The sequence below is a fragment of the Oncorhynchus mykiss genome, chromosome 6 (assembly GCF_013265735.2).
Source record: "Oncorhynchus mykiss isolate Arlee chromosome 6, USDA_OmykA_1.1, whole genome shotgun sequence".
NCBI lineage: Eukaryota > Metazoa > Chordata > Actinopteri > Salmoniformes > Salmonidae > Oncorhynchus > Oncorhynchus mykiss.
The window spans coordinates 9,330,666-9,351,145 of NC_048570.1; the positions used below are offsets into that span (position 1 = coordinate 9,330,666).

At 40.6% G+C, this 20,480-nt stretch overlaps 1 protein-coding gene across 1 annotated transcript in view; it reads left to right on the forward strand.

Annotated features, from left to right (window-relative positions):
- Positions 1 to 14,865, forward strand: part of opn4xb (opsin 4xb) — a 29,723-nt gene extending 14,858 nt beyond the window's left edge. Inside the window, exons 2-9 of the mRNA XM_021605184.2 lie at positions 6,362 to 6,495; positions 6,994 to 7,197; positions 7,467 to 7,638; positions 10,330 to 10,491; positions 12,356 to 12,463; positions 12,655 to 12,817; positions 13,450 to 13,572; positions 13,919 to 14,865. Coding sequence (XP_021460859.1) covers positions 6,362 to 6,495; positions 6,994 to 7,197; positions 7,467 to 7,638; positions 10,330 to 10,491; positions 12,356 to 12,463; positions 12,655 to 12,817; positions 13,450 to 13,572; positions 13,919 to 14,311 — 1,459 coding nt within the window. The 3' untranslated portion in view covers positions 14,312 to 14,865. The remainder of the gene's footprint in view (positions 1 to 6,361; positions 6,496 to 6,993; positions 7,198 to 7,466; positions 7,639 to 10,329; positions 10,492 to 12,355; positions 12,464 to 12,654; positions 12,818 to 13,449; positions 13,573 to 13,918) is intronic.
- Positions 14,866 to 20,480: the final 5,615 nt, after the last annotated feature.

Genomic DNA, 20,480 nt, shown 5'->3' on the forward strand with positions numbered 1-20,480 from the left:
AAGTTGAATTTTAAACAGCATATTGATAACTTGACCAAGAAACTCAAGTCTATAATCACTGCCAAAGGTGCTTCAACAAAGTACTGAGTAATGGGACTGTATTCAGACCCCCTGACTTTTTCCACATTTTGTTACTCTACAGTCTTATTCTTAAATGGATTATATAGTTTTTTTCCTTCATCAATTTACATACAATACCCCATGATGACAAAGCAAAAACAGACATTATTTTGCCATTTTTCCTAATGTAATAAAAATAAACAACTGAAATTAATCATTTACATAAGTATTCAGTCCCATTACTCAGTACTTTGTTGAAGCACCTTTGGCAGTGATTATAGACTTGAGTCTTCTTGGGTATGACGCTACAAGCTTGACAGACCTGTATTTGGGGAGATTCTCTCATTTTTCTCTGCAGAGCCTCTCAAGCTCTGTCAGGTTGGATGGGGAGCGTCACTGCACAGCTATTTTCAGGTCTCTCCAGAGACGTTCAATCAGGTTCAAGTCCGGGCTCTTGCTGGGCCACTCAAGGACATTCAGAGACTTGTCCCAAAGCCACTTCTGCATTGTCTTGGCTGTGTGCTTACGGTTGTTGTCCTGTTGGAAGGTGAAGCTTCGCCCCAGTCTGAGGTCCTGAGCGCTCTGGAGCAGGTTTTCATCTTGCTCCACTCATCTTTCCTTTGATCCTGACTAGTCTCCCAGTCCCTGATGCTGAAAAACATCCCCACAGCATGATGCTGCCACCACCACCATGCTTCACCATAGGGATGGTGCCAGGTTTCCTCCAGATGTGACGCTTGGCTTTCAGACCAAAGAGTTCAATCTTGGCTTCATCAGACCAGAGAATCTTGTTTCTCATGGTGTGGTCTGAGAGTCTTTAGGTGTCTTTTGGCAAACTCCAAGCAGCTCTCGTGCCTTTTCATGAGGAGTGGCTTTCATCTGGCCACTCTACAATAAAGGCCTGATTTGGAGGAGTGCTGAAGAGATGATTGTCCTCTGGAAGGTTCTCCCATCTCCACAGAGGAACTCTGGAGCTCTGTCAGAGTGACAATTGGGTTGTTGGTCACCTCACTGACCAAGTACGTTCTCCCCAGATTGCTCAGTTTGGCCGGGTGGCCAGCTCTAGGAAGAGTCTTGGTGGTTCCAAACTTCTTCCATTTAAGGATGACAGAGGCCACTGTGTTCTTGGGGACCTTCAATGCTGAATAAATGTTTTTGTACCCTTCTCAAGATCTGTGCCTAGACACAATCCCGTCTCGGAGTTCCACGGACAATGCCTTCGACCTCATGGCTTGGTTTGTGCTCTGACATGCACTGTCAACTATAGGGACCTCATATAGACAGGTGTGTGCCTTTCCAAATCATGTCCAATCAATTGAATTTACCACAGGTGGACTCCAATCAAGATGTAGAAACATCTCAAGGATGCTCAATGGAAACAGGATGCACCTGAGCTCAATTTCGAGTCTCATAGCAAAGGGTCTGAATACTTATGTGAGTAAGTTATTTCTGTATTTTTTTTATATACATTTGCTAAAACTTCTAAAACCTTGTTGTCACTTTGTCATTATGGGGTATTGTGTGTAGATTGATGAAGAAAAGGTTTTATTTAATCCATTTTAGAATAAGACTGTAACGTAACAAAATGTGGAAAAATTCAGGGGGTCTGAATACTTTCCGAATGCACTGTAAATGAGATTGTTTTCAACACATCAACTGTTTCAGACGATTTATTTTTAACCAAACAAGATAAATAAACATTCAATCAGTACTGAGTGAATTAACAACAAAAACTGTGCAACGAAAGCTTTCTGTCATCACCAGATTGTCCAGTTAAATAGTGTGTTGACAAGTTGACATGTTTATAACAAGGTTCGTAGTTTAATGGTCAGTGTCACTGCCTTCGGAACTGAAGGAGGGTACATTTGGACCATTCTCTTTAGTGTGTAGTTTTGACACACAGTGCTTATTTTGTATTTATTAAAATAACCTTTGGGTTCATGGAGTGGCAGCCAAGTGGCAGTGAGTGTGTTGGTGGTGTGTTTTACTGTGCGCATCTTCCTAGAACGAAGGAGAGACCAGCTCTCAGACCCTCAAGGAAGAAAGAGGTCGTTGCTCTCATCCGTGAGATGCACGCCGTCCCTACAGTACTGCCCAGGGACACTGTGCTATATGTCAGAGTGACGGATTGAGGGCGTGCGCCTGTCACAGAGAAATGCAAGCTGGCCCATGTGGAACTGACAAACAACTTATGCCAATTCAAATGCACGCTCATGGTACTTCGCACACTATCAATAGTTAAAATAAATGTTCTGTTCCAAATCTGTGAGTACTCCCACCTGTTTTCATATTTACTGTTTACTGCCATTTATTAATGAAGACAATTATTTTACTGGAGTTGAACAGCTGTGTACAGCATTACTTAGGACATTTGTAGCTGAAGTTTTGTATTCAAGAATTTATCCAGTTTCAGATGTGTAAATATGTCTATAATTTGTCTAATGACTGTATTTTACAGGCGTTTCTCAACAGGCGTTTCTCAACAGTTTGTCATTTGTAGCAGTGTTTGTATCAGGAGTTATCAAAATTGCTCTTGATGATCCACAGCGTTATTCACGCTTTTCTGTTCAAACACAGTGCTACCACACCTGATTCTACCACTCAACTGTTCATCGAGATCTCAGCTGTTCATCGAGATCTCAGCTGTTCATCCGGGCCTCAGCTGTTCATCCAGACCTCAGCTGTTCATCGAGACCTCAGCTGTTCATCCGGGCCTCAGCTGTTCATCCAGGCCTCAGCTGTTCATCCAGACCTCAGCTGTTCTTCCAGACCTCAGCTGTTCTTCCAGACCTCAGCTGTTCATCCAGGCCTCAGCTGTTCATCCAGACCTCAGCTGTTCTTCCAGACCTCAGCTGTTCATCCAGGCCTCAGCTTTTCATCCAGGCCTCAGCTGTTCATCCAGGCCTCAGCTGTTCATCGAGACCTCAGCTGTTCACCCAGGCCTCAGCTGTTCATCGAGACCTCAGCTGTTCATCGAGACCTCAGCTGTTCATCCAGACCTCAGCTGTTCATCCAGACCTCAGCTGTTCATCCAGACCTCAGCTGTTCATCGAGACCTCAGCTGTTCATCCAGACCTCAGCTGTTCATCGAGACCTCAGCTGTTCATCGAGACCTCAGCTGTTCATCGAGACCTCAGCAGTTCATCGAGACCTCAGCTGTTCATCGAGACCTCAGCTGTTCATCCAGACCTCAGTTGTTCATCCAGACCTCAGTTGTTCGTCCAGACCTCAGCTGTTCGTCCAGACCTCGGCTGTTCGTCCAGACCTCAGCTGTTCATCCAGGCCTCAGCTGTTCATCGAGACCTCAGCTGTTCATCCAGGCCTCAGCTGTTCATCAAGACCTCAGCTGTTCATCGAGATCTCAGCTGTTCATCGAGACCATGAACTGGGCTTGAACAAAAAAGCCTGCATAAACCTGTAGCTTGTCAAGAGCAATTGTGGCCATCCCTGAATTGTAGTTACAAAGTTGACTACATCTGATGAATGTACATTTGGTTGTACTTTTTATATTTAGTGATAACTCACCTTTGTTTACAGGTAATGCAGTACTAGGCCTTTTTTCAGTAAACTATAAGGTACATTTTCATGTAAATAGTTCATGGGTACATGTTGATTATGTGTGTATTTTCCAGGAGTTTTCTTGATTGTCTTAATAGAGGTCAGGGAACATTTTCCCAGTTTACTCCATATTGGCTTAAATGGGTTTCTGTTTTTTTTTTGCTTCCCTCTGGAAAATCATCTGTTAATATGAACTAAAATACAAATAACTACATTGTTTCTGTTGCCATTTGTCATGATTGTGTACTTATACTTAACTTTTATTGCTGTGCTATGCTGTATTATAATGTTGTATTAATAATGTTGCATAATCACCTTCCGGTGTAAAAACCACGGAAATTAAAAACAAAAAACTACATTTTAAGTGACAATAGGCATTGGTTTGAAGCCGAAAAAGAAAGGAAAGTCATGAGCACAATGGCTATTCCACCCATGCTCTACCAAGGTTTTCCAGCACACAGCTTTGACCTACTACAGTAGCTACTGTATGTCGGTATTGTACTTCAAACTATGTGTAGGCAGGTTGCTTAGGATTCAAACCTTGTCAAACAGCCTAATTTGGTATTTTATTAGGATCCCCATTAGCTGTTGCAAAAGCAGCAGATACTCTTCCTGGGGTCCACACAAAACATGATACATGACATAATACAGAACATCATTAGACAAGAACAGCTCCAATCGGGGAAAGGCGTTGTGGTGAAGTGTTGCTTTACCTGTTTTTTGAAACTAGATATTGTTATATGTTTATTTGAGCAATATGAGATGGAAGGAAGTTTCATGCAATAAGTGCTCTATATAATACTTTACGATTTCTTGAATTTGTTCTGGATTTGGGGACTGTGAAAAGACCCCTGGTGGCATGTTGGTGAGGTGAGGTAAGTGTGTGTGTCAGAGCTGTGTGTAAATTGACTATGCAAACAATTTGGGATTTCCAACACATTGTTTCTTATAAAAATAAGTTCATACTCCATACTCTTTAGAGGGATAATGGACTGCTATTAAAATTACGTATACCAGTATATATACACAGTACAAGTCAAAAGTTTGGACACACCTACTCATTCAAGGGTTTTTCTTTATTTTGTACTATTTTCTAAATTGTAGAATAATAGTAATGACATCAAAACTATGAAATAACACATATGGAATCATGTAGTAACCAAAAGTGGTAAACAAATCAAAATATATTTTACATTTGAGATTCTTCAAATAATAAATATTTTCCCGGGACAATGACCCAAAACACCTCCAGGCTGTGTCAGGGCTATTTGACCCAGAAGGAGAGTGATGGTGCTGCATCAGATGACCTGGCCTCCACAATCACCTGACCTCAATCCAACTGAGATGGTTTGGGATGAGTTGGACTGCAGAGTGAAGGAAAAGCAGCTAACAAGCGCTCAGCAAATGTGGGAACTCCTTCAAGACTGTTGGAAAAGCATTCCTCGTGAACCTGGTTGAGAGAATTCTGAGAGTGTGCAAAGCTGTCATCAAGGCAAAGGGTGGCCACTTTAAAAACATACATGATTCCATATGTGTTATTTCATAGTTTATGTTTTCACTATTTTTCTACAATGTAGAAAATAGTTTAAAAAAATAAAGATAAACTATTGAATGAGTAGGTGTCTAAAACTTTTGACCGGTACACATACACACACACACACACACACACACACACATACATACATACATACATACATACATACATACATACATACATACATACACATACATCATTTGGCTGTATGTATTTTTCCATATACTGTAGGCCTATTGTAAATGTGTATTTTTGTTACATCACTATCTTTATTGCAAGTACAAATATAACTTTAAACTACACGCCATTTTGACAGAGGTAATGAACTGTCCCTTTATCACCACAGCAATTGATAAAACAGGACCATGTTTGAAACACAAGTGTTTCTGACCTTAATTCAATATTGCACAGGTAAGAGTTACAGAAACCAGGAATACAGACAGGCTGTATTTATCTGAACTACTGTGTCCAACACCTGTTATGTTGGGCACCTATTGACCAAAAAAAAAAGATATTCTAATAATTTATTTCAATTACATTATTTGCTAAAATAAAAGGTTTAAGGAAATACAGGCATGCACCACATTACTACTATAAGACAAAACAGCTCAATCAAGCCTGATGGTGTTGTAAGAATAAAAGCAAAGCTTGCTTTCACTTGTAGTGTAATTTTATTTATTTTATTTCACCTTTATTTAACCAGGTAGGCTAGTTGAGAACACCTTTATTTAACCAGGTAGGCAAGTTGAGAACAAGTTCTCATTTACAATTGCGACCTGGTAATGGGATAATGTCTTACTGTGGTGTGTGAACTGTATGCTGCGCAATCAAGGTCAATTATTGGATGAGGTACAAATGACATCATTGTGGAAGCACCTCTTCTAAGAGTATGAACTAGGCTCTTTGAGAAGGTTTGAATCCTAAGCAACATGGCTACACATAGTTTGAAGTACAATACCAACATAGCTACTGTAGTAGGTCAAAGCTGTGTGCTGGAAAACCTTGGTAGAGCATGGGTGGAATAGGCATCATGGTGCTCATGTGAATTTCCTTTCTTTTTTTCAGCTTCAGACCAATGTCTATTCTCACTCAAAACATTTTTGTTTATAATTTGTATGGGTCTATGCCATTTGTGTGCTCATGGATTTGAAATGTGGTAATATACAATAATATATAATAACAACGTATTCCCACCTACCTGTGTTACAGTAATAAGAAACTGCGTAATCTGCCCAACTACTTCATCATGAACCAGGCGGTGAGCGACTTCCTCATGGCTTTCACACAGTCGCCCATCTTCTTCATTAACTGTCTCTATAAAGAGTGGATTTTTGGCGAGTACGGTAAGTCATTATCCCCCTTTCTCTCATTTTTTTTCACCGCACCATCTCAATCATTGTTTGTCATATAGTTCAAAAGAATTGTGCAAAATTTACCATAAACCTCATTATAATCTAGCAGCTGGTGCAACTTTTCTCCTACAATGTTCGCTATAAAGAGACTACTATTTACGTATTGCTCAGTTTACTAAACTCTAGTTAGATAATCATCTCCTAATAATGTACATTGTTGAAAAATAATTTAAATAAAATTTACCGGTGAGATTATGAGGTTGATGGTATTTCTTTGCACAGTTATTTTTTTTACACTACAAAAATGTTGCCCAATTGTATTCAGCCACCATAGTAGACGGTGACAGTGAACTCCCGAAGAGGAACACAAAACATTATTTTGATGCTATTTGTTCATGTTTGATAATTGATCATTTTCTAATCAACGGTTACAATCTGAATCTCTGAACATTGTTGGTTTTGACCTGCATTGGAACTGTGTGTCTGCAGGATGCAAAATGTATGCCTTCTGTGGGGCTCTCTTTGGCATCACCTCCATGATCAACCTGTTGGCTATCTCCATAGACCGCTACCTGGTCATCACCCAGCCCCTCAAGGCCCTCGGTCGGTCGTCAAGGCGTCGGACCACCCTGGCAATACTAATGGTGTGGCTTTACTCTTTTGCCTGGAGTTTTGCCCCACTCATTGGCTGGAGTAAGTCCTTTCACCAACAACTCAAATTCACATCCTCATATGCTAAGAAGTAAATGTAAAAATGTATGATTGCCAGGCTGATGGGATCGAGGGTCGCTGGCACCAATATTTTTGCTGTTGTGATCTCGAGCAAAGCGTTTAACCACTAAAATGCGCCCAACCCATTAAAATAAGCATCTATCCTATCCTATGCTATCCTATGCTATCAAGACATCCAGTACCTGCCAGGACTTACACTGTGTGTATTTGTTTTGTATCGGCTCTTACAGGCTCCTATATCCCAGAGGGCCTCATGACTTCCTGCACTTGGGATTATGTCACATACACGTACGCCAACCAGAGCTACACCATGATGCTGTGTTGTTTTACCTTCTTCATCCCACTGGGAGTCATCTTCTACTGCTACCTCTTCATGTTCCTGGCTATCCGCACTGCCAGCAGGTGGGACTATTGTGCCAGTTTCTTGGGTGGCACAACACCACTAATCATAACAATCATGTTATTTTTTTATTTTACCTTTATTTAACTAGGCAAGTCAGTTAAGAACAAATTCTTATTTTCAATGATGGCCTAGAAACAGTGGGTTCAGAGGGTTCAGGGGCAGAATGACAGATTTGTACCTTGTCAGCTCGGGGATTTGAACTTGCAACTAGTCCAACGCTCTAACCACTAGGCTACTCTGCCGCCCATCATATTATAACTGAGAAGCCACACTCTCTCAGGCTGGGACATCTAAATCCACCCAAGACATTAAGCCTAACCATTAACCTGTCCCTAAACCTAGCCATGTTTTGTGACATGTAACGAATATGTAATTAGATAAGTAACGAACAACTAATATGTCAGCTTATACTGTAACTACAAATGGTTACACAATGGTTATTCTAGCATACATTATGTCCACCCACATCCACCTCGATGAAGGCTAAGAATATATCTGCTAATGTATATGTAACATGGAAACGTTATGCCACGGGACACTTTAGGATCATAGACGATCACTATAATCAGGATGAATTATCAGGATGTTCACAGTGCTGGGCATCCATCCCATAGACGATCACTATAATCAGGATGAATTATCAGGATGTTCACAGTGCTGGGCATCCATCCCATAGACGATCACTATAATCAGGATGAATTATCAGGATGTTCACAGTGCTGGGCATCCATCTCATAGACGACCACTATAATCAGGATGAATTATCAGGATGTTCACAGTGCTGGGTATCCATCCCATAGACGATCACTATAATCAGGATGAATTATCAGGATGTTCACAGTGCTGGGCATCCATCTCATAGTGTGGTCATAATACAGAGGACATCCCGAGTTTATTTGTTCTTTAAACCCTGACGACAACAAAAAACATTGACAGTATTACATAACATGGTTACATGTATGTCATGTAAATACTCCGGCAATGCCCCGCCGTAGCTAATCAAATGCCATGCTTCGAGACAGTCAGGGAGTGAAATGCCAGCTATTGCTGCTTCACCTCCTTCCACACCAGTGGCGGTCTGTGCCGTTTAAGATGAGGGAGGACAGTTTTTTATTTTCATGAGCATGGCCTTATTAAGCAATATGGCACAGAGGAGAGGGAGACAGTAAAGAAAGTAGTGATCAGAGACTTGGAGTGAGATTAGTAGGCTGTCAGCCTTTAGTAAAGATGAGGTCAAGCGTATTGCCTGCCTTGTAAATTGGAGGTGATTGGGAAAGGGGAGGTCAAAAAAGGCTAGAAGGGGAAAGAAAGAGTTGGCAAGAAATTAATCTAAGGCAGACGTCGGGAGGTTGAGATGATTCCACATGGGTTGTGTGCGCAGGGTACACTAAATTAGAAGGGTTGCAGCCAGTTGGTGGAGAGCGTCTGTAAAGCCTACAGGGAAAGGAAAAAACAGGTATAGAAAACACACACATAATTACCAAAGCTACAAAAGAGCAAAGTGAGAACAGAAAATTACTAGGTACTCGAGTGAGAGAGTGGTGTGGAGACCTCCTCCCTTACCTTCCTCGAACAACTCAGCAGAACCGTCTTTGTTTTGGCGACGGTCTTAGTTTTGCCAACGAGGCCGCCGATTACAGCTGAGAAAGACTGAAGTGCTAACACTAATTGCTGATTGCCTAGAAGAGGAGAAACCACTCCCTCTTCCGTTATAGTTTTACCAAAACAAGTCACAAATTGCCCTGCCCCTTAATCCGGATTGATGTGTTACCAATCATTTGCAAGTTATGAGCAGTCAGCAGTTCACACACCAAGTAGGACACTGGGAAGACAGGCAGCACTTAAGTAGATGGTCCTAGCTGGCAAAAAGACAGCACGAGACAACAACCGATGAAGAACAAAAATTATAATTTACTTGTCAGTCCTCTAGATACAGAATGAACCTATTGGGAAAATACTAAGAGCACATTGTCCATAACCTTTAGAAAGGTAAGCCTGTGGTCTGAACAGATAATCCAAAAGTTCTGCTCATTCCTATAATTTGTAGGGAACACAATGTATAATCTATACTTGGCATGTAGGTTTCTCAGTTATGGGTGGCACAATTTGGAACGTGGGGGAGGGGAATGGGCAGGGTATATGCAAATTAAATACTTGTACTATTACTATCGTTAAAAAACGTTACTGTTTTTGCAGACTGTAGTATTTTTGCTGACATTACTGTAATATTTACTACAGTGTATTTTTGCGTATAATACTATTGTAATTACTATAGAATTTTACGGTATAATACAACCAGTGGCGGCTGGTGGAAGGAGCTATAGGAGGATGGGCTCATTGTAATGGCCCGGAATGGAATCAATGGAACAGTATGAAAAACATCAAACATACGGAAACCACGTTTGACTCTGTTCCAACTATTATATTCCAGCCAATACAATGAGCCCGTCCTCCTATAGCTCCTCCCACCAATCTCCACTGAATGCAACATCCTCTAGTAAGTTCTACAATTGATTGAGGGATACTACAGAGTGTAGTATATTATTCTACAGTATACTACAGTTTACTATAGAATTCCATAGTAAGTACTGTAGTATTCTATAGCAAACTGTAGTATTTTTCTTCATGTGGGTTGTCCTTTGTGTCATTGTTTCCAGCTAACAGCCAGGCTCCTCTGTTTGTTCCTGCAGGGAAGTGGAGAACTTGGGGACACATGTGAGGAAATGCACACTGATCCAACAGAAGAGCATCAGGAATGAGTGGAAGCTGGCCAAAATCGCCTTTGTGGTCATTGTTGTGTATGTGCTGTCCTGGTCGCCGTATGCCACCGTCACCATGATCTCCTGGGCAGGGTAAGTATATACAAACTATATAAAAGCTTGGGTGACCTCGACTAACCTGTACCCCCGCACATTGACTCGGTACCGGCACTCCCTGTACATAGCCTTGCTATTGTTATTTCATTGTGTTGCTTGTTGTTAAATTTTTTACTTTAGTTTATTTAGTAAATATGTTCTTAACTCTATTTCTTGAACTTGCATTGTTGGTTAAGGGCTTGTAAGTAAGTATTTCACTGTAAGGTGAAATGTTTACTTGTATACGGCGCATGTGACAAAACAAATTTGATTCGATTTATTTTATTTTATTTGACATATACAATACCGTTGAAAAGTTTGGGGTCATTAGAAATGTCCTTGTTTTTGAAAGAAAACCAGCATCCCGGAGTCGGCTCTTCACTGTCGAGGTTGAGACTGGTGTTTTGCTGGTACTATTTAATGAAGCTGCCAGTTGAGGACTTGTGTCTCAAATTGAACACTCTAATGTACTTGTCCTCTTGCTCAGTTGTGCACCGGGGCCTCCCAATCCTCTTCTATTTTGGTTAGAGCTAGTTTGCGCTGTTCTGTGAATGGAGTAGTACACAGTGTTTATACGAGATCTTCAAGTTTCTTCGCAATTTCTCGCATTGAATAGCCTTAATTTCTCAGAACAAGAATAGACTGACGAGTTCCAGAAGAAAGGTCTTTGTTTCTGGCCATTTTGAGCCTGTAATCAAACCCACAAACGCTGATGCTCCAGACACTCAACTAGTCTGAAGAAGGCCAGTTTTATTGCTTATTTAATCAGAACAACAGTTTTCAGCTGTGCTAACATAATTGCAAAAGGGTTTTCTAATGATCAATTAGCCTTTTAAAATGATAAACTTGGATTAGCTAACACAACGTGTCATTGTAACACAGGAGTGATGGTTACTGATAATGGGCCTCTGTAGATATTCCATTAAAAATCTGCCATTTCCAGCTACAATAGTTATTTACAACATTAACAATGTCAACACTATATTTCTGATCAAATTTATGTTACTTTAATGGACATAAAAAAATTGCTTTTCTTTCAAATACAAGGACATTTCTAAGTGACCCCAAACTTTTGAACGGTGGTGCATATCTACAATGGCTATATGTAATTATTTTGGACATCATCTAATGTAGCAATGTCCAGGTTTCCAAGATACTAGTGTAGCCTGGATGTACCGTGTGTGGACGGCCATAGATCATTACTGTAATATATTTCTAGAGCTACTGGATGTACCGTGCGTGGGCATGTTTGTCTTACGTTGTCATTTTGATGAACATGCCTTGAGGGGTATTTTTATTTTCACTAGCTTTACATTCAGATCATTCTGGAGGTATTCTGCACTTTTCAAGATTAGATTTACCACCAAACTTGGCATTTCTGTTCTTGTTTCCAAAAATGTGGGGGGATTTTCTTGTTTTCTATAATCTTGGGAATTCATTCCAGCCCCACCGCCCCTCTCTCTCTGTCACCTCTCTCATTTCCAATATATCTCTGTCACCCCCAAAAAGTTCAAATACCCCCCCCCCCCCCCCAAAAAAAAAAAAAAAAAAAAATATATATATATATATATATATATATATATAAAATTGAAATATTTAAATTAATACATTCAACAACTAGATAACTAACCTCTTCTCTTCGTTAATTGAATGAAATTGTCCTGAAATCTTCAGCCATGTGTTTTCCCCCATTACTACCGAGACAGAGGCTTCGTTGTATAACATTGAAATACTTCTCTCCATCTGTACTGGAAGGTACATAAACCCTGGTCCAGCTGTTGATAGATGTTTTGGATAATCCCAACACTGCCTTCGTTACTGGATAATGGAGAGATGACTTACTTGTCTTCTGTCTTTTCAGACACGCCAACATTCTATCACCCTACTCCAAAGCCGTACCTGCAGTTATAGCAAAAGCCTCTACCATCTACAATCCTTTTATTTATGCCATTATACACACAAAGTACAGGTAAACTACTGTGTGTTACGAAAATCCAATTCATGAATGAATGAATAAATAAGCAAACAAATGACTGAATGAATGAATAGATGTGTTTTATCAACCCTGACTAGGAAAATTCACTTTGCTCTGTGCTACTGTAAAAAAATCAAAATAAATACGTGTTTCAAGTGTTTTTTGGTCCTCCGTGTCATCTACAGGGCCACGTTGGCAGAGAAGGTGCCTTGTTTGAGATGTCTGTCACCGAGAAAGGACAAAAAGGACTTCAACAGCGAGTCATCCTTCCGAGATTCCACTATCAGCAGGCAGTCGTCCGTCTCAAGGACCCATTTCTGCGCCACATCCTCCATCTCCTCCAGTATGGTAAGGTGTAAGCTGAAGCTGGGTCAGTTGTGCATTTCCCCCATGAATGGTTAAGGTTATGATTGTGGGAGGGGAAGCTGATCCTAGATCTGTACCTAGGGGAAACTTCACCCTGGAGCTAAAGTAAGATCAATGGCGTAGGTTTGACTTCAGGTCAACATTATCATTATCAATATTATCATTCCCTCTGGCAGAACTTCACTGTAAACTACTGGCATTCAAAAACCATATGAGATCGAAGCTCTACATTGTTACAAACAAATGTTCAGATGGATCCCAAAAAACATAAACAATGGGGTAATTTAACTTTAGACCAAAATAGAGTACACAGGGTCAATGTTTAAACACTTCAGTTTAAGGAGGAAGGACCCTGTTTATTACCAATATATTAGAATGGGGGTTTTCTGTTGCTGTAGGTGAAACAAATTAAATGTTGTCTAATATGAGCACTGATCCCAGACAAGGCATTGTGCCATGTGTATCTTTTCTTGGCTCGACCCTGCTGCTACCCTCACAGGCATCTCAGAAGAATCCTCTTTGCTTTTTGAAGATTATGGCTCCCTAAGGTTTTTCTTGTCAAAAGTTGAGAAAAAAACAGTTGAACTAAATCCATATATGGTTCCTAACCACAGGTGTTTGGGGATGTGGTGCTGGATCCTCCAGAGCGTAACAACTCCTCCTTCAGAAGCACCTCGTCCTTTAAAATGCCCAAAGACAAATGCTGCAAGACCAAGATTATTTGTGCTGCAGAGAAGGTGAGAGAGCAGAGATACTTGCGGTGTTGTTAGCCTTTTATTTTGCTATTGGTTTGGTATTTCTCCTCAGTCATTGAACATCGTGTTGTGACCACACATTGATCTGAATTGTACTACTTGATTGGTGGACATTGTGGTGCCTTTATGCCGTTTAGAAAACATTTTATCCAAATATAGTAGTACACACATTTTTTTTCCTCATATGGGTGGCCCCAGCGGGAATCAAATCCACAACCCTAGTGTTGCAAGCACCATGCTTTCCCAACTGAGCCACACGGGACCACATGAAACCTCAGCCCTGTATTTACTGTCGTCATGACCATGTATCTGTGTATCTGTGTTTCAGCCCAGCCGCGCACTGAAGGAGTCTATGAGCGCCAGTGAACACGAGGTAGTGTCTGGCTCCGTCTGCATGGCAGCCGCCCCCCTGCTGCTCTTATCGAAGAGGAGCCAGAGTGTCCAGCTAACCAATGGAGGAGAGACGACAGAGAGCAAAAGCGGCAGCGAGCGCAGGAGCACCTTGGACTCCCCTAGTTTACGAGCCCAGCTTTCTCACATCTCCAGTATCCCGCAAATCATCATCAGCCCAACGTCGGAGAGCAGCTTAATATCAGATGACAACTTGTCCTTAGTGGAGAAGCAGGGAGCCATGATGAGTCACGAGGAGGGAGAACTGCTGGTGGGCCTGCGGAGCTGTTCTTCAGAGCTACTGGAGTCAGTGGAAAGATTCCTCTCCTGAGTTCACATACAAACTCTAAACTATTTGTCTGTGTCCCAAATGGCATCCTTTCTTTCCTTCTTCTTCTCTTTTCTAATACTGATCCAACCAATCCATTCCACCCAGCCTCTTTTTTTAAACAGACTTTGAGAAGGAGACCAAGCTAAGCCCTAGGCAAGATCTGTCTGTGCTTCAATGAACAGAAGGGAGAAAGAAACCCAGGAAGGGCTGATTCTGGTGTGCTCTGGTCACAAGAAAGTGTTGCCGGGTAGAAAGGAATATTAAAAACCACCTGATCCATTCCCAGCCACTGTGATTAACATCCTACTTCCTGCTGTTTGTTTTCATGGCACCCTTCATTCAGGGGATCTATGATGGTATAGTGGTTCCATAATGTATATTGAATAAGAAAGAAGGCCTTTATAGTAGCAAATAGAACTAACATCCTCATGCCAATGGACCAATGTTGGCGATGAGTGTTAATAAGCTATGGACATTAAAGTCACAATCTGGAGTCTGTTTTAAAATAATAATACATTGCATTTATAACGCACATTTCATTTAAAAAACTATCTCTAAATAAAAACAAGAGACATAGACAAAAAAGGACACATCTAGACAGGGCAACTGACACAAAGAACAAAGCTCACGCTAGAAAGGGCCAGGACAACAAGCAACGCAGCTATATCTAGGAGGGTGTTGAAGCCATTGAAAGGGGAGGGCGTAGCTAAATGTGACCACTCCCAAAATGCATGTGGTTATGGTCTGACAGTCCATGAGATCGACATGATGGTTTTAAATATATTTTGAAGATATACATTGTTACAAACAAATGCTCAAATGGAACCAAAAAAACATGAACAATGGGGTCATTTTACTTTAGATTTGGGTTAAGATAGGTGAAGTCAGCTGTAGTGAGCTCACAAAAATAAATTAAGCAACTCGCAAAAGTTCTATTCTTCCATAATCAACGGGCAGAGTTCATTGAATTGACTATTGAACATTAGGACATGTATCACAGATTTGGCCTTTAATGGACATTCCAGAATCTAGACATTGGGAAAACAAGGCACACAACAAAATAATTCCGGTCAAACTTCTTGCCTGTATCCGATTGGCTAAAGGATCTTGCATTGAGTTTGTTGACCACAGCTTCCTTTATCACACGGGCAGGGATGTAATCATCGATCCTGACTCCTGTTTATTTAAAGTCGTTTTGCTACATTTTGTTGTCACCATTGTCCATTTTGTTCGTGTGGTTATGTTTCTTGATAATATCGTTGGATCATTTTTATTTGTTTGCTTTGAGATTTGTCTTGCCCTACTGATGTTGCTGGTCGTCCCCTTTCAAGGTTTTGTGAAATGGAGAGAACAACAACAACATCGTATTGTTATTACACATTAGTAATAGCTCTAACCCAAGTGATATCTGAAAAGATATTAAGAGGAAAATTACAAGCATTGGGAATAGCACTGAATTTGATTTGATTTGATTTGAATGTAGAAATACAGAAAATATTATGGTTCTGTGCAGTACTGGAAATCTGCCAAATTTGACTAAATGTGCTGTTATCATTGATTAAGTGACTTGACTAGGTTCTGGACACCTAACCCTAAACGAAGCATCATCTTTTGATGGCTCCTAGTCAACAATGCTTTGGTTATGTTTATGAGCGTTGATGGTGATTGTGTTGGTTAAGTCGATCCTCATTGGCCAATGACCTGAATCTCAACCTATTTAATCCTTCCAGATAACAGGCCTCAGACAGCTTGCTGTTCCCCACGCTTCAATGGACCATATTGCCCTCCTCTCTAAACACACGCACGCACGCACACACACACACACACGCACACACACACACACACACTTTCAAGTGAATATCTTTCTTACCTAAATTGGAGAGAAACTCAATCACCAGGACTAGGGTTTTAAAGGTCCAGAGCAGTCAAAATTCAGTTTATCCTGTCTTTTGTATCATAATGGTCAACAGCTGATGAAATCAACACTGTAAAAAACATTGTGTGAAAATCACTGTAAAAATCAAACACTTTTTTAAAAATCAGTATTACAGTGCCTTGCAAAAGTATTCGGCCCCCTTGAACTTTGCGACCTTTTGCCACATTTCAGGCTTCAAACATAAAGATATAAAACTGTATTTTTTTGTGAAGAATCAACAACAAGTGGGACACAATCATGAAGTGGAACAACATTTATTGGATATTTCAAACTTTTTTAACAAATCAAAAACTGAAAAATTCGGCGTGCAAAATTAATACTTTGTAGCGCCACCTTTTGCTGCGATTACAGCTGTAAGTCGCTTGGGGTATGTCTCTATCAGTTTTGCACATCGAGAGACTGAAATTTTTTCCCATTCCTCCTTGCAAAACAGCTCGAGCTCAGTGAGGTTGGATGGAGAGCATTTGTGAATAGCAGTTTTCAGTTCTTTCCACAGATTCTCGATTGGATTCAGGTCTGGACTTTGACTTGGCCATTCTAACACCTGGATATGTTTATTTTTGAACCATTCCATTGTAGATTTTGCTTTATGTTTTGGATCATTGTCTTGTTGGAAGACAAATCTCCGTCCCAGTCTCAGGTCTTTTGCAGACTCCATCAGGTTTTCTTCCAGAATGGTCCTGTATTTGGCTCCATCCATCTTCCCATCAATTTTAACCATCTTCCCTGTCCCTGCTGAAGAAAAGCAGGCCCAAACCATGATGCTGCCACCATCATGTTTGACAGTGGGGATGGTGTGTTCAGCTGTGTTGCTTTTACGCCAAACATAACGTTTTGCATTGCTGCCAAAAAGTTCAATTTTGGTTTCATCTGACCAGAGCACCTTCTTCCACATGTTTGGTGTGTGTCCCAGGTGGCTTGTGGCAAACATTAAACAACACTTTTTATGGATATCTTTAAGAAATGGCTTTCTTCTTGCCACTCTTCCATAAAGGCCAGATTTGTGCAATATACGACTGATTGTTGTCCTATGGACAGAGTCTCCCACCTCAGCTGTAGATCTCTGCAGTTCATCCAGAGTGATCATGGGCCTCTTGGCTGCATCTCTGATCAGTCTTCTCCTTGTATGAGCTGAAAGTTTAGAGGGACGGCCAGGTCTTAGTAGATTTGCAGTGGTCTGATACTCCTTCCATTTCAATATTATCGCTTGCGCAGTGCTCCTTGGGATGTTTAAAGCTTGGGAAATCTTTTTGTATCCAAATCCGTCTTTAAACTTCTTCACAACAGTATCTCGGACCTGCCTGGTGTGTTCCTTGTTCTTCATGATGCTCTCTGCGCTTTTAACGGACCTCTGAGACTATCACAGTGCAGGTGCATTTATACGGAGACTTGATTACACACAGGTGGATTGTATTTATCATCATTAGTCATTTAGGTCAACATTGGATCATTCAGAGATCCTCACTGAACTTCTGGAGAGAGTTTGCTGCACTGAAAGTAAAGGGGCTGAATAATTTTGCACGCCCAATTTTTCAGTTTTTGATTTGTTAAAAAAGTTTGAAATATCCAATAAATGTCGTTCCACTTCATGATTGTGTCCCACTTGTTGTTGATTCTTCACAAAAAAATACAGTTTTATATCTTTATGTTTGAAGCCTGAAATGTGGCAAAAGGTCGCAAAGTTCAAGGGGGCCGAATACTTTCGCAAGGCACTGTATTTCCTGATAGTTGCTGGTTGAAAATAGAATCTACCCTGGACCTTTTAATCAGCACGTTAGCATGGGCAGGAGTTTCGTCTTTCCATGGTGACATCACCAATGCGGTAAATTGGTTAATAGACCAATAACAAAGAGAGTTCCAAACCTCTACCAATGACAGCTAGTTGTCAGTTTTCCCATCCTCACTCAGACCACTCACAGACAGTCCTACATAAAAAAAAATATTGCTTGGGAAATATGTTTTTGCCCATTTGAATGGAAATCTATTACAATAAAGTTCTTCATTGTTACCCAGAAATGATTTGATATTGATATAAAAACTTCAACATTGGACCTTTTAAGTGATGCCATAAAAGCAGAAAGTAAAAAAATAATAATATATATTTCCCTTTGTTTTGTATTGATTTGATCATGTTTTACCTGTCTTGAATCAATGGTTCTGTCTTGTATCACTCAAGGGACAGTGTTTGAATGTATGACGGACAGTGTCTAAAATGTGGTATTAATGTCACACCATCAGTTGCTTGTTGAGGAGAGTGTCGATTACATGGGTTGCGACAAGGACATACTGGCCCGTATTCACAAAGTGTCTCAGATCTACAGTAGGATCAGGTCCACCCCTGTCCATTTAATGTTATTTATTCGGATCTAAAAGGCAAAACTCAACCTATTGTAGATCAGCACTAATACTCATGAGATGCTTTATGAATACGGGCCATTGAGATCAGATGGGAGAGAAGCAGAAATGGACATTCTTGCCACTAGAGGGTTGTAGATACCCATACACCTTATAGTCATCCTTTTATCAGACGGTGAAGTAGAGGAGCTCGACAAAAATGTACTTGGAAGACTGTTATTAACACACTTATACCAAATGAAAACATACTGTGTGAACCTGTGTCTGTCTTTCAACCAACCAATGAGTGAATTAAAGAATCAGATCAAATCTCCTTCTTTGTATCATGCACGGAGTTCAACATTAAGATCTGAAGAACAATCAGAACTACTGGATTTTCCCCTCTGCTATTTCCCCTAGTCCCCAAATGGCACTCATTCTTAGCAGCTGATCGAGGTAAAAGATGACATCACTTTCCATGGTGCTTTCTGAAACTGGATATGTAATCAGGAAACCAGAATACCTGGTATCTGAAGTCAGCGATACGGTATTCAGTGCACCACTTTTCACCAGGCCCCATAAGACTCTGGTCAAAAGTAGTGCACTATATAGGGATTAGGGTGCCATTTGGGACGTAAAACCCTAGTCTCTGGGTTTTATTGCTGTGAGGTGCATTCAACTGGATGCTCTACTCCCGTCTTCTGTGATACGGGGGGCTTCAGTGGTTAGTGGTTAGAGTGTTGGACTAGTAACTGAAAGGTTGCAAGTTCAAACCCCCGAGCTGACAAGGTACAAATCTGTCCTTCTGCCCCTGAATAGGCAACTGTTAACCCACTGTTCCTAGACCATCATTGAAAATAAGAATTTGTTCTTAACTGACTTGCCTAGTTAAATAAAGGTTAATAACATCTGCAGTGACTTAATAACAAATTAGAATAGGATATATTTTTCTCAAGGGAATTCAGAGCAATCAAATGAGTCCCGATATTTTTTATTTAATGAGGCAATGTAAGAACAAATTCTTACTTACAACGACGGCCTCGGGAACAGTGGGTTAGCTGCCTTGTTCAGGGGCATGAAGGACAGATCTTTCTTTACCTGTCCTTCTGGGTCAGCAACCTTTCAGTTACTGACCCACTGCTCTAACCGTTAGGCTACCTGCCGCCCCGTGAACGTGTGAACGTCATCCACACATTTATCACATAATGCATTGAATATAGTGGCCTAGGCCTAGTCATTATTCAGTATCCATTACCTGAACAGTGAAGGTATCTATTTATTTTTAATTTGTTTCCCTCATTTACTGTAGCTATCGAGAAAGACTTCTCAAATCTGGAACAGGGGCAAAACTGGTCCAGGGCGTTAGTACGCGTTTCTCCACCAGTAGACCTAGATCTAGACGAACGCGCACTAACACCATGGACCAGAGCTAACTGGAAGCTATTACTGGGATAAGAATGAAGTCAAGGTGTGGCATCCTTCGCACGTAAATTGTTCTTAGAATCGCTATCATACACAAATTCAGCATCAGTCACATTAAATTGAACAAACACAGATTTTCTACGGTCATTCACAATTTTAAGCTATTCAATAGTTTATTAGAAAATCTGCTCAAGGAAGTGTTTGTAACAATACACATAATAATATAATTTATGTAGGACACTGCATATATAATTGAATTTACATTTTAGTGGGTTAATGTTCCCAGAAATCCATTGGCTATTATTCTCTGAATGTCCACTCGTATTTTCTTTATTGCTTTTTATTTTTTGTTTTCGTTGTTTTCTTTCGTCAACACTATGAAAATCTCGTGCATTCAAACAGCACGCCTTATGAATGGAAACAAATGAATCTACTGATACTGTCCCTGCTTTCATGACGTAACATGAAGAAGGCAAT